Raw genomic sequence first — 24,298 nt, forward strand, 5'->3', positions numbered from 1 at the left:
CTTAATTAACGCTCTGAAGGGGCCTGGGCTCAGTGCAGGGCCGGAACTGCCCGAGGTCAGGCAGTTCTTAGGCTGCAGCTCAGGGGCCGCTCTCCACCACCAGGCCGCTCTGTCCCACCAGGGCGGGGAGTGAGCTTCCGAGGGCAGAGAGCAGCACCCCCATCCCAGGGGAAAGCTGTGCTCTGCGGTCCGCTGCAGGCAATGGGCCGGGACCAGGAGAACATTGTCAGTGAGCGAGGGTGTCTGTCTGCAGGGCGCCCGGCCAGGGGCCAGGGTGGGCGTGGCAGCAACCCCAAACGAGATCTGTTTTCTCTGTTGTTTCTCACCTGTTGAGGGTGTTGGGAAGCATGGCCATCAGGATGGCCCTCGGGCGGGCGGGGCCCCCCCCTTGATGTTTCAGGCTGAGGGTCTCTGCAGAGAAGGAGGCTTCCCCTCAGGCTCTCAGCGTGGGGCAGTTGTTCGATGTTCATTTTACTGACGTGAAAGTAGCCTTTATGTTAGAAATGAAACATGCATGAAAATTGCATCCAAGCTTTATCTCAGGCTCCTGGGTGTCACGCAGAGCTGAGTCCCCCTTCCTCCCTGAAAAGCCAGCAGGAAGGGGGTGGAGCCCCCGCCGTCCGCAGGGCCGCAGGGCGTCGGGCCCCCCCGGGGACTGCACGCGGAGCCCAGGGGGTGAGAGCAGCAGTGAAGGCACTTTCCCAACGAGAGCCGGGACTTAACTGGCTTTTAGCCTGAGCGCTCGAGGCCTCCGCGTGTCATGGCCTCCGCGGTTGAATGAACTGAGGTCTCTAATGGCTGAGGCCCCTGGACGGTGCGGGCACAGCCCCTGAAGCGATGGACGGCCCCACACTTCCCACAGCCCTCGGTCCCGGCCCAGCGGCACAGCACGGCCTGCGCCCATGCCACCTCCCTGGGCCGGTTTCCCATCGGTGAACCAGGACGCCTCCTCTCTGCCTGACACGGCTCCTAGATTTCCCTGAGAAGGAGCCTGGGTGCCGAGTGGGGGGGCTGCAGCGGGGTCCCCGGAGAGCTGCTGTGGGGGACAGGGCGCAGGGCTCGCTGAGCGCTGGCTTCTGTGGGCGCTCCCTTCCGAGGGAAGAATGGAGAGGGAGGGGGACCGTCTCGGTGTTCAGGGACGCAGTGCTCTCTGGCAAGTCTGAAACGGAGTGGCCTTCCTGGCCTCGGAGTCGGTGACTGTAACACCGATACCCCGTGGTGAGCGGGGAATATTGGACACCCAGCTCTGGGGACGTCCGTGGTGTGACCACCCACCTGCTGATTGCCGGCTGCCAGGCGGAGGGGGTGCGTGCACAGAGGCTGTCCCGAGCTGGGTGAGCGCGGCGTGGCCTGTACCGCTCTCAGGTTCTAGAAAGGGAAGGTGAGGGCGCACTGAGCCAGTGCCATGTGGCTACAACGGCAACAGAATTCTGGGCTTGTGCGTGGGGGAGGGGAGGGCTCCGGGGTCCCCGGGCCAAAGCTGCTTCCTTCCCCTGGGGCAGCCCAGCGTTCGAAGGCCTTCGCTTCCCATGAGGTTTGAGAGTGCCCTGGACGAGCAGGACGATAGGTCGGGCGGCCCGTGGGGCTGAGATGGGTAGGAACCCCGCTGGGGAGAGATCTCGGAGCTGAGCGCACAGCAATGCCAGCACAGGAGGCGGGCCTGGTCCCGGAATGAACGGCCTTGTGTCTGCCATGACTCATGGGGAGCCCGGTGCCAGCCTCCCCTGCCAGGTGACAGATGGCCACCGCTCGATGGACGCAGGGCGGCTCTGGCTGGGAGGTGGGCTTCGAGGAAAGAGTCCCTAAGTCGATGCTGAGGTTTCAGAGTAGTTTTTATTGTTATAAAATACGCAGGAGGTAAAGTTGTTAAGTGTACAGCTCAGTGGCATTAAGAAGATTCACAGTGTTGGGCCACGATCCGTCTTCAGAACTTTCTCATCTTCCCAAACTGAAACGCGGCCATTAACCCCTCGACTTTGAGATGCACCGTCCGTCCTCCTCCCTGCCTGTCCAGGCTGCAGGCGGAGTTGTCTGCACTGTGAGCCTCTTGTCCTCCGCAGGGGTGTACCTGTGTGTGCATGCATGTGTGTGTGCATGTGTCTGCACACATATGTGCAGGTGTGGGCTTGTGGCTGTGTCTGTGCATGTGTGTGGGCCTGTGGCTGTGTGTATCTGCACACACATGCGCATGTGCATCTGTTTGCCTGTGTGCCTGTTTGTGCATGTATGTGAGAGAGTGTGTGCGTGTTTGCATGTGGTGGGCCTTTGGCCTGTCACCCATTGCTTGCCCTCCCCGCCACCTCGCCTGACTCTGGCCAGCAACCTCTGACCCGGCCTGGTGCTGCTTGGGCCAGAGCCCTGCGACCAGGGAGTGTGAGCTGGAGGGACGTGGAGGCCATCTGGTGCCCCCCTCTGAGGCCCGGAGAGGCTGGGAGACTTGGCACAGGGCGTGTGCGGAGCTCCGAGCCCGTCTTCTGAGGCCAGGTCCGGTCAGGGCTTGTCTGTCCCTGGCTACGCGGGCCTTACTGTTCCATGACCCTGGACTCAGCCTGCACTAAGGGCCTCGGAGCCCTCCCCAGGCCCCGTTTCCTTGGCTGAGAGAAAGCTGACCTGCCTCACCCACAGCAAAGCCTGGATCCTGTGCTCCAGGTGAGCGTTAGGGGGATCCCCACACGCCTGGGAGGCCGCCCCCCTCCCCCCGCCCCGGCTCGCTTTGATCCCCTACAGAAACCTTCCCGGTGGGGACACCACCCTGGCAGGGGGCAGGGGGACCGTCGCACCAGGCTCAAACAGGACCTTCCCTCAAACCCTCTCTGTGCCTCCCTCCCTTCCTGTGAAATGGGGCAGAAGGCCCCCTTCCCGGGGCTGCTGGAGGAAGTGCGTGGACCGGTGCCCCGGCAGCACGCCCTGAGAGCCAGCCGGCATCACAGCGCCTGCTCCGGGGCTCCCACCGCGATCCGGCACCCGCACCCTCTCCTGAGCCGCGTGTCCCGGACTCGGCCCCGATGCCCAGTGGTGGCGGCACTGTCCTTGGTCCTCCTGTGTCTGAGGAGCCTTTCACGCCCGCCTGCAGCACGCCCGTCCCAAGCAGCCGGGCCACCCCTGCCCAGGAGGTGCCCGCTGTCCTCACAGCAGCCTCGGCTCTAGCAGGGACCCGGCCCCCCACACGAGGCGGCGGGGACTCGGATGGAGAGAGGCAGACTTCCCAGGCCTCCCCGAGCCCACGCCCCACAGCCTAACCGTGGGCTCGCAGCCTGGGGTCAGGGCTGGCCTCGGGGTCAGTGGTCTGGGCACCTTTCACGGGGCAGGAGCCTTGAGCTGCTGCTCTCAGGTTGGGAGAACTCATCGACCACTTGCCTGTGCCGTGCCGGGACACGGCGCCGAGCGCAGCGCTGCCCGAAGGAGCCCAGGGCCCCGGGGCGCCGGTGGGGAGGAGGGGCCACTCCGCCTGTGGCCAGGCTAGCAGGGAAGCTGTTGGCACAGAGAAGGGGCAATGACCGTGACTTGGGAAGGCTCCTTGAGGTGCTGTGAGATGACCCCAAAGGGTGGAGAGGCAGGTGGCCTTGCAGGGTAAGGGTGGGGGCGGGGGGCAGGCTTGTGCTGTCCTAGAGGGTGGAGGCGGGAAGGTGAGAGGGGTCGGTAGGGGTCGTGGAAGGTCTTGTTGGGCAGACAGTTGTGGGGAGACATCGGGGCAGCGGCAGCGTCTTGGGCGAAGGCCCAGTGGTCGGAGGGCACATGGCACTTTGAGGAGCTGCAGCGCACGGCCGGATAGCTGCTGGGCCCTGGGTGTCCCTACGGGGGACGAGGGTGGGAGGAGCTCCCCTGCCAGTGGGGACGTGGGAGCCGTGGAAGGAGTCAGGTGGAGGAGGGAGGTCTGCCAGCAGGGGGGTGGGGAGGCCACTCCAGTGACAGAGCTGGAGGACGGACGTGGCTGGAGGCCCTGCGCAGGGGTGGCTGAGGATTCAGGGGAGGGTGGCTTTGAGAGGCTTGGGGCGGGGGCCGGGGAGGGGGAGAGGGGGTGGGGCTGGGAAGGCTCCAGGCCGGCACCCCTCAGCTCTGGTGGGCAGCGGAATTGCCAGGGGCTCGTTGGAGCACGTTCTGGCCAGGCCCACGGGTCTGCATGGGCCGAGAGTTTGCAGATATTTCTGACAGGCTCCCTCCCAGGTGGCGCCGCTGCTGGTCAGGGGCCACGCTCAGCACCAGGCCCTGGACTGCAGGCCACGTGGCAGGGCGATTCCTAGACGCCGAGCTGAGGAATTGGAGGCGCCGAGGGGCGGGGGCCGGGGGGGGGGGGAGGGGCGGGTCATGAGCTGCGGTGAAAGCTGGGCCGCCTGGGCCCCGGGACTGCGAGCTGCCGCCGCGGTCCTAAGCGCTCCTGTCCCATTTCCCCTCCAGGTGACACGTCCCTGAGCTTCCTGGTTCTGGTGACGGGCTGCACGTCGGTGGGCAGGATCCCGGAGGCTGAAATCTACAAGATCACCGCCACCGACTTTTACCCTCTGCAGGAGGCGGCCGGGGAGGAGGAGCGGCTCCCGGCGCTCAGGAAGATCCTCAGCTCCGGCGTCTTCTACTTCTCCTGGCCCAGCGACGGGTCGCGCTTCGACCTCACCGTCCGGGCGCAGAAGCAGGGTGATGACAGCGACGAGTGGGGGACCTCCTTCTTTTGGTGAGGCCCGGGCCCCCTATCTCCTGCCCAGGTCTCAGGGCGGCGGGCACCTGCATCCTTGACCTCCGCCTGGCGTCGTCCCAGGGTCCCCGGTGACCCTGAGGGTGGGATCCGTGCCCACCCAGAGGGGCCCGAGCCCGCACTCTAGAAGGTGGTGATGGTGGCCCCCACGCTGCTGGTTCAGGGACCAGCTCTGAGGAACAGGTCCCGGGGGGCGGGGGGGTCTCTGTGACTCACGGGGCCCCTGCAGGGACCAGCTGGTGGGTGTGGCCCTGAGGCGGCTGAGCTCACGGACCGAGGGTCTGTGTGCCAAGGGCACGGAGCCGTTTCAACCCGGGGCCCTCGGGGGAGCAGAGGCGAGGAGTCCCTGAGGCTGTGACCTTCCTTGGGAACATAGTAGGGCCAGGGGATGGCAGGGGACTCTGGATGCCCCCCCCTGCCCCCACCCCCCGTGTAGCTTCCCTCCTCAGCCTCCTCCTGCCCGCGCTGTGGCCGGAGGTTCGAGCCCACAAACAGGAAGACAGCAGCGAGTCGCCCCGCGGAGGCTCAGTGGGGTTGGGAAGGGGAGACCCCATGACACCAGACTTCATCTTGAGCGAGAGGAGGCGGCGACCGGGGAGGGTGCCAGGCTGCTGGGCCGGACACCAGGGCGTGGGGTTTGGGCTCAGGGTGCACCCATGGGACTGACCACAGCCGAGTCGGCTCTGGATGAGTGGTCACGGGCTTGCTTTCCTCACCCACCATTTGGGGTGCCGGGTCTGGCCCCGTGTCTGGAGTCAGGCGGGGTCCGTGCTGAGCGTGGCGGTGAGGAGGGAGCGTGTGCGGTGGGTGAAGTCGTTTTTCCCGGCTGGTTATCAACCCCGCCCAGAATGGCTTCCCGGACCAGCCAGGCCCGGGAGGAACCACAGAGCTGACTTCCTCTCTCGCGCCTCCTCCAGGGGTGTGGGGGGTCCTCCCCGGCCGACAGGCAGTGGCTCCAGGCAGGCTTGTTCTGGGTCGTCCATTGGCCAGTGTCCTTCTGCCGCCTGGGCTGAGGGCGGCCACAGCTGGAGGCTTTGTCTGGGTGCCCATGTGGGTGGCATGCACCAGTCCCCCAGGCTGGCTCACTGTCTGAACTTTAGGGGGGGTGCAGGGGAGGGAGACGGGTGTTTGCTAAGCAGTCCTGGTGACCCTCCTTTTTCAGGCAGACGGGCACTGAGGTTCTGAGAGCTAGGGATGGGGTTGGGGGTGTTCCACGTGGCCGCTCCCGAGGGGCTCCCAGCGCCCAGATGGAAGTGGCCGTGTCACAGGCAGGAAGGCGGCCTCAGTCGGGGGGCGGGGGACGCTGCTGCCTGGAGAAGCCACCTGCGACGGCAAGGGGAAGCCACGCCTGGCTTGGGAGCCCTCGCGCGCCTCTCGGCGAATTGCAGAGGAGCCTGTGTTTACACCTGTGGCCTCCACGTTTTAAAGGGCAATCCCATCAGTAAGAACGGAACCATGTGTTTTGTGATTAGATAATGACAAATGATTAAATTAACCCTACTGAACACATGCATGCTTACTGACATTATATCCAAACCCCAGGAGGTCACAGCACGCTTCTCCAGAAGTGAGAGGAAGCTGCTGTCTCTGAGGACGGCCAAGGGCAGGGCCAGGCTGCCTTGTTTGAACAAGTGGAGCATTGTGATCTAGATTTGCTTAATTACCCGGCGAGGGAGAGGGGAGGGGAGGGGAGGGGAGGAGAGGAGAGGAGAGGAGAGGAGAGGAGAGGAGAGGAGAGGAGAGGAGAGGAGGACAGGTGCCACAGGGAAGGCAGGGCCTTCATCAGGAGAGGCCAGGGCTGGCTGCCTGGGAAAATTACACCTGCTCCCAGCTCCACGCTGCCGCTTCCTGGCCCCGTGACCTTGGGCAAGCGGGCACTTCGCTCCCTGTGCCTCAGTTTGCTTATCTGTGAAATGGGTGAGTGGTAATACCCGTCACACAGCGTCATTTCAGGATGAGGGGAGTTAATCCACCCCGAGCACTTAGAATGTGCTCCGTGCGCTGGATGAACGTTGTCCCATCGTCACACCACGGCTCTCCAGAAGCCCAGGGCCGCCCACCAGGCATGGAGATGCTGGAGCTCCCGTCAAGTTTTATTTCCACCTCATCCTCTTTTATTTATTTGCGACGGCTTTGTGATTCACCTCCTGGGATTTGGATATAATTTAAATAAGCATGCAAATATTTAGTAGGGTTAGTGTAATCATTTGTCGTTATCTAATCACAAAACACATGGTTCCGTTTTAACTGATGGGATTGCCCTTTAAAACGTGGAGGCCACAGGTGTAAACACAGGCTCCTCTGCAATTCGCCGAGAGGCGCACGATGGCTCCCAAGCCAGGCGTGGCTTCCCCTTGCCGTGGCCACCGGCAGCGGCTCCGGGAGAGGCCTCCCTGCCCTTTCCTGCTGCACGTGGTGTCTCTCGGCAGCCCCAGACGCCCCGGGCCGGGCGCCCCGAGGGCGGAGTTCACAGAAGGGGCGCTCAGAGCTCACGGAGGGGCATGCGGCTGGGCCCCTCCCTGCCTGCCTGCCTCGGGGCGTTTCCCGCAGGAGGCGAGGTGACCTGAGTGCCGGGGCTCCGTCCGCAGGAACCAGCTGCTGCACCTGCCCCTGAGGCAGCACCAGGTGAGCTGCCGCGACTGGCTGCTGAAGGTCATCTGCGGGGTGGTGGCCATCCGCACGGTGTACGCCTCGCACAAGCAGGCCAAGGCCTGCCTCATCTCCCGCATCGGCTGCGAGCGCGCCGGCGCCCGCTTCCTCACCCGCGGCGTGAACGACGACGGCCACGTGTCCAACTTCGTGGAGACGGAGCAGGTCAGTGCCCAGGCCGCCCGGCCCGCGGCTGGGGGGGGCGGGGGGGGAGGGGCGGGCACACGTGTCTCCGTGAGGGGTATGCGGGGCGGTGTCTTACTCCAGCGGGAACGGAGCTGGTCATGGGGCTCTGCCTGCAGACGGCATCTCTGATTCACGTCTCCGCTGGGAAAGCGCCGCTTACCTGGGTCCTTGCAGCTGGAGCAGGCGTGCCAGCTCAGCGAGGCCTGCGGCCCGCCGGCCTCGGGTTTGACATGCCTGAGCGAGAGGAAGCAGGGTTTCTCCAGAGGGTGGAGGGTGGCCGTTAAACAGAGAGCCGCTGACGACGGATGAACCAGTGGAAGTTAGAATTCGTAAAAAAGTCGGTACATCGCTCCGGGAAGGGTGAGGGGAGAAACGACCCTGGGACCCTGTTTCATTCTGAATCAACCGAAGCTGCGCCCTAAAAGCCGTCTCAGCACCGGGGGTGGGGGTGGGGGTGGGGGAGGGGAGGGGTGAAATCGCGTGTTCGGCAGCCGTGGCTCTCGGTGTCGTGGGTTGGATGGAGCCTTCTGCTGAATTCTCACTGATTAGTTTCCTAAATCCGGTCCCCGTTCCCGGGGAAGCTGACTCAGTGGTTGTGTTTCTCCGGACGTGCCATGCAGAGGTGATGCCACGTGCGGACCCGCAGGTGGGGTACATGATAGGCATGGGCGGCACGGGTGCAGCGTGTGGGGGTGTCAAGCTGCAAACACCTGTGTGTACCGAGTGGCTGTGGCTTTGCCGGCGGCAGCTGAGAGGGGTTTCCCGGGGACTGCAGCCAGGTAATTCAGCCCAGACCGGAGCGCCTGGCCGGTGTGCGGGCTGCCGCCTGCCCGGGCTCCCAGACGCAAGAGGAGCGACGCCCGCTTGTGTTAGACGCTGCGTGGGAGGACCCCCCAGGAGCCTTACGATGAGCAGCAGGGCCAGCTTCTCGCCTGGGACTTCTGATACCTTTGCTCCTGGACGGAGACACGGCGGGTACATGAATGCCTGGGTGGAAGTGATGGAGAGAAAACAGTGCCCCCCGTGGAGGCCGCTGGCCTTTTCTCGCTCACGTCTTCACGATGAACGTGACTCCCTTCTGTTCTCCTGCCTCTCCTTCATTACCGCTCTCCACCCCGTGCTGTTAGCCTTGCAATCATCCAATCCATTCAACGAATTTTTATTATTGACCACCTGCCGTGGGCCGGGTGCCGTGGTGGAAGTGGAGGTCAGAAGTGCAGAGGCTGGCTGTGCACGTCAAAGCCCGGGGGCCTGGGGACAGGACCAGATTCGAGAGGCTTCCTTGGCGGCCCTGGAGCCCGGCCCACGCCCGGCCGCTGCCTCGGTCTCCGTCCAGCCCTCGGGCCGAGGCCCCTCATTGGCTCCTCTTGCGTGGTGTGCCCCAACCAGTCTTTACACACTGGGACGAAGTAAGTCATTGGAAAACCAACTGCCCTCCACGTCACGTGATTTCCTAAAAGAGGCCGTTTCAGCTGAAAACGGAGGAGGACGAGCGTGGCTCCCAGAGTGGCTTAAACAGCTGAAAATCACTCCGAGGCCGCCTCCCCCTGCAGCCCCCGGGAGGGTCCTTCCCGCCTCTCCCCGCTCCTGGGGGTCCGGCCGTGGCAGCGCCACTCCAGTCCTGCCCGCCTCTCCACGCAGTGCCTTCTCCCCTCGTGTCTCCCCTTTTGTAAAGACACCGGTCACACTGGAAGGAGGGCCCTCCCCACTCCAGGGTGACCCCACCTTCACCAATCACACCTGCAACGACTGTTTCCTAATAAGGTCACGTTCTGAGGTGCTGGGGGGAAGACCGCAGCATGTCTTTTGGGGGGACAGGATTCGACCTTCAGCAGGGGCGTCATCGGTGTTAGAGGACTCTGCCTTCAATGCAGCACCTGCAGCTTCAGGAAAAATCTCTCCACTGTCTCTGCTTTCACATTTGTCTACGGACCTGGGGCGCGGCCTCTGCCTGGCCAGCTCCCCCGCAGCTGCCCGGTGACTTGGGTTTGCCTCCTGTGTGCCCAGGTCCCTCGCTCCGGCCGGTCCCCACACGTTCCCGCTCAGGGGGGGCGAGGTCTGACGTGGGCAGTGGCGCCGTCAGCACGTGTCCATGCCCGTGAGCAGTGTCCTCATGGAGAAGTGCCCGCCGAGCGGGGTCTTTCTCGGCCGCGTGGGTCTGCGCTCCCTCCCGGTGGCCAGCGCTGCCTGCAGTCGTTTCGACACCCTGCACCCTGACTCCTTGTGGTCAGGAGGATGATGGTGGTCAGTGTTTGACACAGAGGGCACGTCCTTCACCCAGTGCCTTTCCCTTTGGAGACCAGGGGATGGGATGGCCGCCCAGCAGTGTGGCTCCCCGGCTGGTGTGATCCCTGTGGAACAGGGAGCCCGCGGGCCTGACTCAAGTCCTCCCTGCGGAATCGGAATGACTAATGCATGCTGATCGGAGCGAGATCTAGCCCATGGAACGCTACCCGGTAAGGGAGCAGGCTGGTGAGAAGTGGAAAGGCCGGCGGCATCGCCCGGCCGCCCTGCCAGGCCAGGGTAGAGTTACTCAGATAAAGGGCAGAGCACCTGAGAGCTGCCACGGCCTCCCCTCGGGAGGCTCGGCCTGTCCTTTCTGTCCTTTAAAACCCCCACAGGCAGCGGGGGAGTTGGTTCGCTCTGGAATAACGGGGGGCAGGGGAGATGCCGTCGTCAGCGAGTAAGTATCGGCTTCCGAGCAGGGGCCGTCCCCCCGGGAGCGTGTGGCAGCTGTGTGGTGTGTGATGACTCAGTGAGCGGCATGTTTAAGGACACGGTGGCGCGGGGCCAGGGCCGGCTACAAGTTCAAGTGCTGACCCCAGTGGTCAAGTGCAGGACGGACGAGTGCCCTCCTCGGCGCCTTTGGCTACAGCCTGTTCGTTTCATTCATGCAGCCCTCTCCCGGGCGCCTTCTCTGCTTGGCTGGTTGACGAAGTGAAAGTCGAGGGCTTAGGGAGGGTGCCGGTTAGATCCCTAAAAGGGCGGGGCCTTGCTGGGATTGCAGGGCGCTCGGGCAGCTGCACAGACCCGGGCGGCCCTGCCTGCTCCAGGCTCGGAGGCTGGTGGGCAGCCAGCACGCCGGGGAGGGCGCCGGCCGGCCGGGTCAGGGAGCCCACGCCCCGCAGGGCCGCGGGCCGCGGGCCTGACGTCCGCTGTCTGCCCTTCTCTCCGGTGTCGGGTCTCAGGTGGCCGGATCCCGTTACCGGCCCGGACGTTGGGTTTCACTGAAGAACACTTCCCTTTATGTCTCTTTGTGGTGCAGACGATCTACATGGATGATGGTGTGTCGTCTTTCGTCCAGATCAGAGGCTCGGTCCCGCTGTTTTGGGAGCAGCCGGGGCTCCAGGTAGGTCATAAAAAGTCCGTGCACGTGTGTTCCTGTTCGCCCTGCCTTCTCTCCCACACGGCGGTAGTTGGTTCCTTCCAACCATGTTCTTTCAGGGCAGTTTCTGGCCTTTTCCCGCAGTGCTCGGCATGTGTGTGTGTGTGGTGTGTGTGTGTGTGTGTGTGTGGTGTGTGTGTGGTGTGTGTGGTGTGTGTGGTGTGTGTGGTGTGTGTGTGTGTGCTGTGTGTGTGTGTGTGTGTTGTGTGTGGTGTGTGTTGTGTGTGTGTGTGTGTGTGGTGTGTGTGGTGTGTGTGTGTGTGTGTGTGTGGGTGTGTGTGTGTGTGTGTGTGTGGGGTGTGTGTGTGTGTGTGTTGTGTGGTGTGTGTGTGTGTGTTTGTGGTGTGTGTGTGGTGTGTGGTGTGTGTGTGTGTGTGTGTGTGGGTGTGTGTGTGTGGTATGTGTGTGTGTGGTGTGTGTGGTGTGTGGTGTTGTGTGTGTGTGTGTGTGGTGTGTGTGTGTGTGTGTGTGTGTGTGTGTGTGTGTGTGTGTGTGTGGTGTGTGTGGTGTGGTATAATTGAATAGAATGACCTTGTTAGCCCCCAGAGTCCGTACATGAGACTGTGTTAAAGGCGTTTGGGAGTCGTGACTGTGCTAGAGGGCTTTGTGAGGGCCCGGGCCGGGCAGCGGGCTTGGTTGGCATTACAGGGGCCCGTTGTGCGGCCACGTGAGAATTGCACAGAGTCTTCTCGTGGTTTCTAAAAATACCCCTGCCGCCCACAACAGCGCTCTGGCCAGCGCCGAGGTATTTGGCGTCTGCCTCATGGGGAGAGTTCGGGGTGCCGTGTTCCAAGAGCGCGTTTGTTGTCCACGGACTGGCACTGCCTCGTTCACTGAGTTCCTACCCGAGGGGGTGGGCAGAGCCCCTGAGAGGGGTCCTGAGGTTCCTCAGCACCATCCGGACCGTCCACCACCCGGACCGTCCACCACCCAGACCGTCCACCATCCGGACCGTCCTTCTGGCCTGAGGGTCGTTGTGCGCTCAGCAGCCTCCCGCCCGGCCTCGGTCCCTTTGCTCCGGGTGACAGCGGTTCGGGTGACTGAGGAGGCTCAGGGCCATCTCCCAGGTCCGTGGGGGTTGGACAGGCTGGGTCTCACCTGGTGACGTGGCCCCGTGTCACCGTGGGCGCCTTGTCCTCCAGTCTGTCGTCGCGCTGCCGGGGGCAGACTCGTCAGCTCTGCGGGTGAGATGGACGGGTGAGCATCACCTGGGCTCGGGTCCTGGGAGGGAGAGCCTCCTGCGTCCAGCCTGAGCGTTGGGAAGGAATGGCTGAGCGGAGGGGACAGCTGGTGGCAGGAGGTGGCGGCAGAGCAGCCCCCTGAGCGGGATTATAATGTGGAGACCCCCCCGGCGCGCACCCCACAGCGGGTGTGTGCACAGCGGGCTGAGATGCAAATGACATGCCATGAACCTCGCCCATGTGGAGCGTGCGAGCCAGTGGTTCTCGTGCGTTTACAGCGCCGCGTAGCCATCATGGAACCTAACGTAGAACATCTCGTCACAGCTAAAACCCTGTTCCCTCCCATCGCTCCCCACGGCCCAAGCAGCTGCGTCTCCATCGAGGGGCCCCTTCTGGCCAGTCCGCAGAGGGACACTGGGTTTTCCGTAGATTTGGAGATTTCCCTCGGCAACTTCTGGAGCTCTGTAGAAGGAGACAAGGCAAACATCCGATGAGCAGGGTGCAAAAGGAAAGAGGGAGACCACGTTTAAGAAATCCCCAAGTTGGGGGGATGGTCATGACGGAATCCTAGTGTTCGGGAAGGCGCTGTGGCATTCACCCACTTCCCCCAGGGCCGCGGCCCTCTCCGGGGATGTCCGAGGCTGCCTCCAGGCGCTGAGCTGGAGGCCTCTGTGCGGGGGCGTCTTCCTTGCGGTGCCCTCTGTCTGTCCAGGTTATACGGCCCCAGAGCGCGTCTGGCTCTGCAGACCTCCGGCCGTCTGCAACCGTACGTCTGGTACCCGCCGGGTCTGGACCCCTCTTCTAAAAACAAAGCAAAACCCGTTTGTCGTTCCCTCTTAGTTCTGGCCTCCAGCTTGGCCTCCCTTGGCGCAGCCTGACCTGCTATGGAGCAGCTGCCCCTCAGCCTGACCGTGTCAGCGGGACCTGGGGCCCCCCAGCCTGACCGTGTCAGCGGGACCCGGGGCCCCCCAGCCTGACCGTGTCAGCGGGACCCGGGGCCCCCCAGCCTGACCGTGTCAGCGGGACCTGGGGCCCCCAGCCTGACCGTGTCGGCGGGACCTGGGCCCCGCGCTGCGGCAGCTGTAGACCTTTCAGATCCTAACACTGGTGCTTCTCCAGAGGCTCCGTGCGTGGTTCCTTCAAAACACATTTCAAAAGGCTTTGTGTCCGGGAATCTTATGAAGGATGTGCTGACCTGAGTCTGATGCGCACATGCATCCTCCGAGTACCATCCCTCCTCCCAGGGGAGCCGGGCTGCTGCAGGGGGACCAGCAGGCCGTGCTCAGTGGTGGCAGGGCCTCCCTCAGGATGTGTGAGGAGCAGGCCTGGGGATGGATGCCGGTTGTTCTGCTCCATGTGGACCTTCCCCCTCCTTCTTCACTTAGGTTATAAGCACAAATATTTTGGGTGAATAGCTTGCATTTTAAGTTGCATTGTTGCCACTCTTAGGGGTGCCCCAGGGAACCTCTGAGCCTTGTGGGCCCAGGGTGGGATGAGGGAGGGGCTGGGGAGGGGGAGGGGGAGGGCATGGGCAGAGAGGACTGTGGGATACTGATTCCTGTGCGACTTTTCATAGGAATGGTACCCTCGTTAGGAAGTCCTGGATCCTGAGGCCATTTCCAGCCACTGTGTGCCTTTCACAGCTCCAGCCTCACCGTGTGTGTGTGTGTGGGGGGGGGGTTTGCACAGTTTGTAAACAGCCACAGGGAAGTCTTAACCCTCAAGGCTCATCGCTCTCCTGGAGTGTTAGTTACAGGGTCTGACTTTTACATACCGTGTGTCTGTCCCCTTGTCACTTAAGAACCTCCCTCCCCGTCACGTGCACACAGGGACCACGTCCTGCACAGGTGAGTTAGTCTGAGCTCTGACGCTCCCTGTGCCGCCCCAGCCGGGGAGGGTGCGGGGTAGATGAGCGGCCTGCACCCCCTGCCCCCCTCCCCCGTCAGACCGCCGAGCTCTCGGGTGCGTTGTGCTGCGCTCATTTGGGTGGTCGCACTTTTCTTTGTTCCAGAATGTGAGATGGCTCGTAGAACAACCGTTTCAAAAGTAACGCAGAGCCGAAACCGGTTTGGCTCAGTGGATAGAGCGTCGGCCTGCGGACTCAAGGGTCCCGGGTTCGATTCCGGTCAAGGGCATGTACCTTGGTTGCGGGCACATGTTTCTCTCTCATCGATGTTTCTAACTCTCTATCCCTCTCTCTTCCTCTCTGTAAAAAATCAATAAAATATATTTAAAAAAAAAAAAAAAAAGTAACGCAGAGGTTGGGGTGAGGGGAAATCCTTACAGTGAGCACGAACCGGAGCCGAGATAAAGTTGCGGACGCGTGTTGCCCATGGGTCTTGCGTGCTTGCTGAGTGTAAGGCAGCCGTCACAGGAACAAGATCGCTTTTCCTGTGGTTGAGAGCTTAGAGCCCTTGAAGATACACAGACCCAAGTTCTGTCCAAGGTCTGATTCTCTCAGGATCCATATACTTTTTAAAATTGAATTTATTGGGGTGACATCAGTGAATAAAAGGATGCGGGTTTCAGGTATACCGTTCTACAAGACATCTGTATTGTGTGCTGACCTTCCCAAGTCAGGTCTCCTCCCATCACCATTTATCCCCCCTTTAACCTCTACGCCCCCCCTCCTTTCCTCTGGGAATCACCACACTGTGTCGGTGTCCATGGGAACCATACATTTGTGAAAAGTTCTAATCTCAAAAAAAAAAAAGTTCTTATCTCAGAAGAATGTACTTATCTCAAAAGTATTATCTCAAAAAATGTTCTCATTTCAAACAAGAAGTTCTTATCTCAAAAAAAGCAGAGAAGTTCTTATCTTCGCTAAGCCTCAGCTTCCTCTTCTGTAGCGTGGCGTAAACCATACCAGCCTCTGGTAATGGAGAGGACCGGGGATCCGAATTGAGCACAGAGTCTAGAACCTGGAAAGCACCGGAATGGTAGCTGTTAATATTACAAATGTACATTATGACATCTAGGAGGCTAGGAGGCGGAAGCTCAAGTTGCATGGCTGGTTGCCTCTGGCAAGCGGAATGGGAGTTCCCCCTGCGCCTCGGGTGGACACCGGCAGGTGCAGTGGCAGCGTCCTCACGTCTGTCTCTCAGGACGCAGCACGGACGTCTTCTGGGCTGTTCCACCTCCCGGCCCTCAGACACCCCAGGGCAGGCCATCTGTGTGTCCCACAGACACTCACTGAGCATCTGTGAATACACAGGCAAAGCCCCTGGCGCCAGACACAGCCTTTGGGGGGTGGGGTGGGGGGAGGGCAGTGTTGTGTGAATAGAGCCCGATGAGGGAGGGGTCTGAGCTCACTTGGGAGGAACTGGGCAGAACCACCAGGCGAGGAAGGCGGGCCTTGCAGAGGGAAGGCCTGGTGCAGACGTCACCCCTGGGTTCAGGGCCCAGGAGAGACGTAGTCTGGTCTGGCTGCCTGCAGTCCTAGGCAGGGGCACGGCGGGAGGGGAGACTGGAGAGGCAGGCAGGGGCCAGATCAGACGGGCTTGCACGTTCTGCTAAGGAGGTGACAGCTTCCCCCAGGAGCTGCCAGGGGAGTGGTGCCCCAACGTCGCTCAATTAGAATCACCTGGGCAACTTTAAAGCTCCTGGTCCCCAGATTGCATGCCATCCCAGCTCAGTCACAGTGTTGGCCCTGGCTGGTTTGGCTCAGTAGATAGAGCGTTGGCCTGCGGACTGAAGGGTCCTGGGTTCAATTCTGGTTGGGGGCACATGCTCGGGTTGTGGGCTCGATCCCCAGTGCGGGGCGTGCAGGAGGCAGCCGATCAATGATTCTCTATCATCATGGATGTTTCTATCTCTCTCCTTCTCCCTTCCTCTTTGAAATCAATAAAACTATATATTTTTTAAAAATCACAGTGTTGGAGGTGGGAGCCAGGCATCAGTCCTTTCTGAAAACCCCTAGATGACTGCAGTGTTCAGGAAGGCTTGGGAACTACTCGGGTGTGCTGATAAACCGGTTTTCTGAGGGCCAGGAGGGAGAAATCCAATTTGCAGCATTTGCCCATTACTGAGTGTAAATACTCCCATCATGGCTGATGTCAAGCCACCACCTTGATGTCCCTGAACTTGGAGTTGGCGTGTGAGCTGGTAGCAGTTGGCGCCAGCACACACTGGACCACTGCACGGGAGGGTTCCCAGGGCTGGGTGACATGATTAGCTGCGAGTGTGATAGGTTTGAGTCTGGGGAAAGAAGACGGAAGGTAAAGACACCAGGTGGGAAGTCACGGCCATCCAGGTAAGATGCTGGCAGCCTTAACGAGGGGAGGGGCAGCGGGTGCCCGGGGATTCGCAGATGCCCTTTGTGATTGTGGGGCCCTCTCGAGGGCCCGTGTGGACTCGGGCCTGACTCCCACAGCCAGGCGTCCTCGAGGTCTCAGTTATTCTCGCGGCCAATGCCCCGAGGTGTGTGGTCTGTAGGACTGAAGTGACCACTTCAGACAGGAGGGATTGTCCAAGCGTCTGCCTGGCCAGGGGGAGGAGGATGGCTGATGGAGAAGGAGGGGAGACCCAATAAAGCATCACAGTCGGTTCCAGTTGCCGGTGCGAACCGTGGCTTCACTCCAGCCCCGACCGAAGGCTGTGGCCTCAGGACTAGGTGACACCAGAGAGGACAGATGCGGGTCAGGGTCAGCGGAGGAGGCAGGATGTGAGGCCTGAGGCATGAAACTAAAAGAATGTTGGAGGAAGGATGACCTCCTGAGAGAATGCAGCCTGAGGCCACCATGTCTGGGGAAGCAGGGGCGGGGGAGGGGGGTAAGCTGGGCCTGGTCACAGTGCCCTGTGGCTGGGCAGGCGTGGACACGGCCCCTCCCCCCACCCCGCCCCCAGCTGCTCATTTCCTACCACCTTCTCTGCTCACGGGCATTTGCAACCTGAGCTAAAAGGGGATGGAGGAGGAAGATGAGTCAAAACCAGTGCTGCTCGGACTCCAGTGCTTGTGCACATGCGCAGACACGTGCAGACACACGCAGACACGTGCACACGCATGCAGGAGTCACCTGGGCGGCTCGTTAAACAGATGATGCTGCGGGTCCAGGGACCACACTTTGAGGACTGCTGGGGTCAGGGATCCTGACTGCCCTGGTCACTCGCTGGGCAGTGCCCGTGACTTCTTAGTGCCCCCAGGAGGGTTTGTGGTCAGCAGGGACCTTGGACTAAGTGCTGTCGGGGACGGAACACGCCCACGGCGGTCCTGCCTAGCCCTGTCCACAGGGATGGGTGTCAGGCAGCCGAGAGAGAAGCCAGAGGCCTCGGAAGGAACGTGCACTGGCCGGTGGGCCGTGCGCTCTCGGCCGTGGGCTGCTGCCTCCCGGCTGGGCCCGCCGTCCCTGGCCCGCTGTGGTGGCATCTTCCTCTGGAACACGGCGTGTTCTCAGTACGTAGGGGCACAGTTTCCGTCAGATTCCTTGGTCCTTGTTCTGCAGGCTTGTTAATGAGCTGGAAGTCTGTTTCCGGGTCTTTCCATGGGGAACCCCAATGGATTCGCCCAGGGCAGGGAATTTGGGGTCTCCCATCTCTCTCCAGTCTTTCTATGGTGCCCCGTGCTGCGTAGACGTGGGTGTCAGGGTGCGCTCGCTAACTCCGTCCTGGACTGGTTACGCAGTTTGTCGTGGGATTCAGGTGATGTTTATAGTGGGAGGAATGTCGAGCCCAGAGGGGGGAGACTCCTGGTGCAGTCATGTGTGACTGACATGTCTGCCTGTTTAGAAGAAGAAGCCGTGGGCTGTGACTGGGCTGGGGGGAGCGGGGGGGAGATGTGTTCAGTAATAGAACTGTCACAACTAAAATCTAGGCCTTTGAGCCCGTTTTTCCATCCTCCCCTCGCTGTGTTCCCATGGGAATGAGTCTAAAAACAGCCGCAGTATCCCTGAGGCCGGGGAGACTTCTTGCGATGACTGGCAGACTGACAGACAGACTGACACGGCCCCTGCTCTTGGGTTTCGGCGCTCGGGGATCTCAGAGGGTGGCTGAAAGGATCCCATTTTCCCAGGTGCCTTCCTTGTAAATCCGGAAAACAGACAGGAGCCCACTTGCCTCGGGGGGGGGGGGGGGGGGGGGGAAGGAAGGCGGGGGGCAGGGCAGAGCGGCTTCTCAGAACCTGGCTGTGAACGTTTTTGGAATTCACCATCTCGTTTCCTCAGCCAGGTGGTGGCGGCCGTGGGGAAAGGGGCAGAAGGAGCTCAGCCCCCAGGCGAGGGCCTTTGGCTGAGCCTTTCTCCACAACCCCAGGGTTCCGTCGGACCGAGGGATGGGGCTTTTATAGACTCAGTCAGGTGGGCCAGCCCAGCCCAGTCTCCTCTGCATCGGGCCGGAAGCCGGCTCTCTGGACGGCTGCGCTCCTACACACGAGAGGGACACAGGTACTACCTGCGGCAGGCGCTGCGGAGTGACACTTGGTACATGTGTGTAATAACTACATGCGATCATCCTGGTGGGTCTGAGGACACACTTTCCTAATGCGCACGAACAGCCCAAGCGAGGGCATTTGAAGAAACTTCCATCTTGAAATAACTGCAGGCCTACAGCAAAGCTAGAAGAGCAATAGAGAGAACTGTGTGTCCTTTACTCAAATTCACTGTCACCATCTCCACACACACACACGCATACACATGTGACACATGCACACACACATACACACGCTATTGCTTCTTTTCTGAGTCCGTGAGAGCAGTTGCTACCTCGTGTCTCTCCCTGTCATTATGTCAGGACGGTTCTCCCAAGAGCAAGGGCACGCTCCCATCGCCACAGTGCAGGCACGCATTCCGGAAGTGTCACATGGGCACAATGCCGTGATGTAGCATGCAGGCCTCGTTCTGGGTTTCTCTGTTGTCGCGGGCGTCCTGGTGGCACTTGCTCCCTCCAGGCCAGCATCACAGCTGCAGGTAGCCATCGCATCGCCGGTCTCCTTCAGTCCCAGCGGCGCCTGCTGGCTCTGACGAGGCGTTCTTGGAGGACGCAGGCCTTCTTTTCCTTCAGATCGAACGTGCTTCATCTTGGTGTGGCTGTGTCTCGCCGTGATCAGGCCCAGGTGTAGATCCCTGACGCCGTGCCCTCCTCGGGTGTGCCGCCGTCCCGCATGAGCGATGCTGATTTTGGCCGCCTGGGCAAGGGGCTGCTCCGTTTCTTCCCTTTTCAGCTGATAAGCAGCCTGTGGGTGGCGCCGAGACCAGGCAGGCATCCTGCTCCTCATCTCTCTCCCCCACGCTTGGGATCAACCCGGATGTTTGCCGAGCAATTACTTCCCATCATGCTTGTGAAATGATGATTTCCCACCGCTTCCTCCATTCGTTAGTATTCCACTGTAAGGAAGAGTCCTCCCAGCTGCCCCATCCACCCACCCTCCATCCATCTGTCCACCCCACACCTACCCAGCCATCTGCCTAGGTGCCGTACCAGCACAGCCAAGGGTGACCCTGAGAGGGGGCGGTGAAGGATGGAGAAAGACTACACAAGAGAAGAAAGCTGGGTCTGGCTGGGACGCTTCGCTTCCTGATGGAGAGACAGTGCCACGGCCTGTAAGCTGTCTCCTTATTTTACAGCCAGATTCCAAGAGGCAAAGTAAGGGCGTGGTTACAATGTTCTCGGGGGTTTCGAATCTACTCAGTTACATGCACCTGAACTCTATCGAGCCCACATCACTCAGGCACGTGGAGCCACGTGTTCGGACCACAGGTTCAAGCCCACAACTATAGCTGTTGGCTATCATTGTGCTGGGAGGGCTCTGCCCTCCACGCTGGGACTTACTTGCACGTGGCAAAGAGAGGACTGTGCCCTCTCATCAGTCCGAGGCTTGAACCTGTGCAAACACTGTAGCCGCTCTCCACATACCTATATGCCTGCCTATCCATCCATCCACCCACCCACCCATCCATCAACCCTCCTACCTGCCCACCTACCCACTCACCCAGCCGGCCAGCTCTCATCTGTATTCAGGGGTGGGGAACCTTTGTTCTGCCAAGGGCCATGTGGATATTTATAACACCCTTCTCGGACCATACAAAACTATCAACTTAAAAATTAGCCTCCTGTATTGGGTCAGACATTTAATTAACTCACCCCCTCATGCCTGGGCAGGGCCAGACCAAATGACTTCTCGGGCCTTTTACGACCCGAGGGCCAGATGTTCCCCGCCCCTGGTTAGACTCATGGATTCCCGTTTTACTCTCCAGGTTACAGTCCGTCACAGTCCTCACATTGTCCCAGAAATGTTCAGAGAGAGCCCTTCCAGCTGGCTGCCGTAACCACACGTTAGCTCCAAGTTTGTTTTTAAGCTTCCAGTGTTGAACAGGCAGCTCTAAGTAACAAGATGCGTTCGTTTCCAGGTAGCTATAACGCAAGCGTCAGGGCCGTCGAGGGCCCCGTAGTTGCAGAGGATGCTGGGACAGCGGTCTCTCTCCCGTTGGCTTAGCTGTACCTCTCAGCACGGAGGGGCTTGTGGGTCTGTCGCAGGCCTCGGGGTCTTACCCTGGAGTTTCTCTTCTGTCTGGGGGAGAATTTGAGTGGCATGGTCGGAAGCAGAGCCCCACTCCGGCTGCGGGACCTGAGTTCGGGGCCTGGCCCTCCTGCGCTGGGAGGGGCCACATCGGGGGCCGGGAATGGGCCGCTGGAGGCCGGGCTGGCAGAGGCGGGGAGTGGGGACCACGTCTGGGTTCGAGGAGCAGCAGGCGTCACGGGGTTGTTTCTCTTTACTTTTTAGGTTGGCTCGCATCATCTGAGGCTCAACAGAGGCCTGGAAGCCAACGCCCCTGCTTTCGACAGGTAAGGCCGTCTGTCACCCTCAGGGGTCTCCCTCCTCCCACCAGACAGCGGCGCGGGGGACAGCGGGAAGGGAGACCCCCCCCCCCCCCGCCCTGCGTCTGACCTTGCCCTTCTTTGGTCCTTTATGCAAAAGGGAGTTTCCAAAGTGAGGTTTGTACCTGCGCTCAGATCTCCCTGAGGCTCAGTAATAAATGCTCAGGTAGGGCGTAGAATTGGTTTATCTTATTCGTTCCTCCTGTGGTGAAGCTGTATCCCTGCGTCCTGGTTAATGAGGGCTCCTCTGAATCATAGGGTATTTGCAGCTGTTTGTGTTCGTTTTAAAAGTAATATATTCCCGCCGAAACCGGTTTGGCTCAGTGGATAGAGCGTCGGCCTGCGGACTGAAAGGTCCTGGGTTCGATTCCGGTCAAGGGCACGTACCTTGGTTGTGGGCACATCCCCAGTGGGGGGCGTGCAGGAGGCAGCTGATCGATGTTTCTCTCTCATCGATGTTTCTAACTCTCTCTCTCCCTTCCTCTCTGTAAAAAATCAATAAGATATATTTTAAAAAATAAATAAATAAAATAAAATAAAATAAAAGTAATATATTCCCAGGTCGGATGTCACCACATAGAACGGTATAAAGTGAGAAGTCGAAGTACCCTAACTCCCAATTCTCACTACCAGAGAGTCTGCTACTGGCTTTTTATGTATTGTTCTAGAAAAAAGCTGGCGTGTACTTAGTTCATGTTTTAAAACACAAATTGGACCATAACACACTAAATATTTTGCAACTTTAACCTGAACTATTAGTACTTTAAACTGAACTATTAACTTGAACTTGAAGAATTAATAGCTTCCTAAAGTATCTCTGTTTTAATCTAAATAGTAAGCTTAAAAATTATCTTAGCAAATGTCATGGAACTTCAAAAAGTAATTTTGTGTTTTAATCGCTGTGCCTGAAGCTTCGCTCGGACTTTAAACTTGTTTGCAGCCGTCTCGTTTACCAAAACCTGGTGACACCAGCCCAGCTGCGACCCCTCATGATAGCTTTTCCTGGACGGAGATACGTAACCTGGTAGTGAATATCCTATTGCCTTTTTTCCTGAGCACTAGCAATGTGTCTGCCCGTGGCACATATGGACTTCTTTTCGCCGACATGGATCTGCCTTAAGTGTTCGTAGGAAATATAAGCGAAAATGAAATTCCTCCTGAGCTGGCCAGAGGCAGAGGGAGGGGCCTGCTGGGCTCCTTTCAAAAACCTTCATCTTTATGAGCTGTGTTTTGTTTTTAATTAAGAACATTTACATGGACTTACAGTTTTTAAAATTGTGTGTGTGTGTGTGTGTGTGTGTGTGTGTGTGTGTGTACTTGGGAGTACAAGCCCTCTCCTTTCTTACGCTCACTTCGCCCCTCAATCTAAGGATAAACGCGGTCTTTTCTGTGAATCACCAAACACGTCTCTGAGGCCGTAAGTCCTTTAACAGGCAGCCCCCACTTAAAATTCTGGCTCTCAGGGTTTCTTCTTTAACGCCTCTAACCCTGACGTTGGACCAGACTGTGCCCCCCTCCCTCCCGCTGGGAGGAGCTGCCTGTCTGTCCTGACAGCTGCTGGCCCGGCGCTCTCATTGGGCCACAGTTGGGAAGTGAGTGTCTGGGAGTGAGGTCACAGGTTTCTCTCACAGACCGAGATGGGGTGCAGTGGGCCCCCCAGAGGAGCAGGGCTGTGTCACCCCCTGGAGAGGTGCCCCCAGATCTCTGAGTTTCTCAGTTCTTCGATGTGTTTGGTCCAGAGCAAATCCCTCCCCCTCCCCCACGAGAAAAGTCCTTCCCCTGGGATCCTCTCCATGGGATCCTCTCCGTGGGATCCTCTCCGTGGGATCCTCTCCGTGGGACTCTGCCGTCTTGTTTCCCTGGTTGCTTGCTGCTGTTCTGCCATCTGCCATGCCTGAGGAAGGGGGTGTCTCCAGCAGGCCTTGGGCTGCAGCTGCTCGGGGTGTCGTACAGCTTTGATGACAGCGTTAGCCTGTCACTGGGCGGTGCCCGGTCTCACTCTGCAGGACGGTGACCGCTCCATCCGCCCTCTCTCGCTTTGCACAGACCTGCTTGTGTCTGGACATCCGGTGGGTTTAACCGCTGGCCCCTCAGCTATGCCCTGAATTTGAAAAGGATGCTGCCAGATGGAAATCTGACTCCTCGAGGTGCTGGAAAACTCCCCGTTTTCCAAGGAGCGCCATCTGACAGTAGCAGATGGGCAGAAAGGTTGGAAAAAGTCCCTAAATGCACCGAGCCACCAATGAGCCTAACTCTCCTAACCTCGGTGTGGACTCCAAGACTCTGTCCCTTAGAGCAGTGGTTCTCAACCTTCCTAACGCCGCGGCCCTTTAATACAGTTCCTCATGTTGTGGTGACCCCCAACCATAAAATTATTTTCGTTGCTACCTCATAACTGTAATTTTGCTACTGTTATGAATCATAATGTAAATATCTGTGTTTTCCGATGGTCTTAGGGGACCCACAGGTTGAGAACCGCTGCTGTAGAGGTTTCACCATCTCAGTCCCTGTGTCTTCCCCCAGGAAGGGCTGCGGGGGGGCGGGGGGGAGGAAGGGGCGGGGCCTCCGGGCGTGTTGCTCTGGGAAAGGCAGTTCACACAGACAGGAGCTGCCTGCAGACTCACTCTTAACTCCGCAGCGAGAAACCTGCAGGGCCCCCCTCAGAGTCATATTCTCCTTCCCACGGCTCCCCTCCAAGTTAGTAACAGAGTGTGTGTGTGTTCTCTTATGGGGTTTGGTTCTTTTGTGATAATGAACTTCTTTAAAAATTTGTTTATAAAAGAAACATGTCATTGTAGAAATTTGGAAAATAATGAAATGTTTAGAGAAGAAAAGAATTTTAAATGTCATAAAATTGCCCCACTTCTAACATCATTATCGTCTGGTCTTTCTTCTATCTTTAGGTATAAAGATGGCCCTATTAGATTACAGTTTTCCATCCGCTTGTTGCTTGTGTCTTTTTCCTATGTGTGGTTTTTTTTTTTAAACTCTGCATTTCAACCTTTCTAGCCATTGTTAAAATTGTAAAGTTACTTTTCAAAAGCTGGTGATAAAAGGTAAACATTAGAGTCTCTCCCTAATATTTCAACATACGTGTTTTTAAAATGGTCTCTGATACACAAATAATTTTCCTAAAGACAGACTTGGTTGTGTCTCCTTGTTTGGACCATCCTAAAGCAGCTCTTAGCCCGGCCGGGTGGCTCCGTGGTCGAGTGTCGACCCGGGATCCAAGAGGCTGCTGGTTTGATTCCCGGTCAGGACGCAGGCCGGTTGCAGGCTCAGTCCCTGGTGGGGGCCGTGCAGGAGGGCAGGAGGCAGCTAATCATCTCCTGGATGTTTCTCTCTCTCTATCCCTCTCCCTTCTCTCTCTCTTAAAACAAACAAACACATTTTTAAATAAAA

The 24,298-nt window shown here is 59.3% G+C and overlaps 1 protein-coding gene across 3 annotated transcripts in view; it reads left to right on the forward strand.

Annotated features, from left to right (window-relative positions):
• SYNJ2 (synaptojanin 2) overlaps positions 1-24,298 on the forward strand; it is a 75,458-nt gene that overhangs the window by 21,588 nt on the left and 29,572 nt on the right. For all 3 annotated transcript variants that reach the window (XM_054722447.1, XM_054722449.1, XM_054722448.1), the window contains exons 3-6: positions 4,396-4,666; positions 7,276-7,501; positions 10,788-10,871; positions 20,802-20,863. In XM_054722447.1, coding sequence (XP_054578422.1) covers positions 4,396-4,666; positions 7,276-7,501; positions 10,788-10,871; positions 20,802-20,863 — 643 coding nt within the window. The remainder of the gene's footprint in view (positions 1-4,395; positions 4,667-7,275; positions 7,502-10,787; positions 10,872-20,801; positions 20,864-24,298) is intronic.

This window comes from Eptesicus fuscus, chromosome 10 (assembly GCF_027574615.1).
Source record: "Eptesicus fuscus isolate TK198812 chromosome 10, DD_ASM_mEF_20220401, whole genome shotgun sequence".
NCBI lineage: Eukaryota > Metazoa > Chordata > Mammalia > Chiroptera > Vespertilionidae > Eptesicus > Eptesicus fuscus.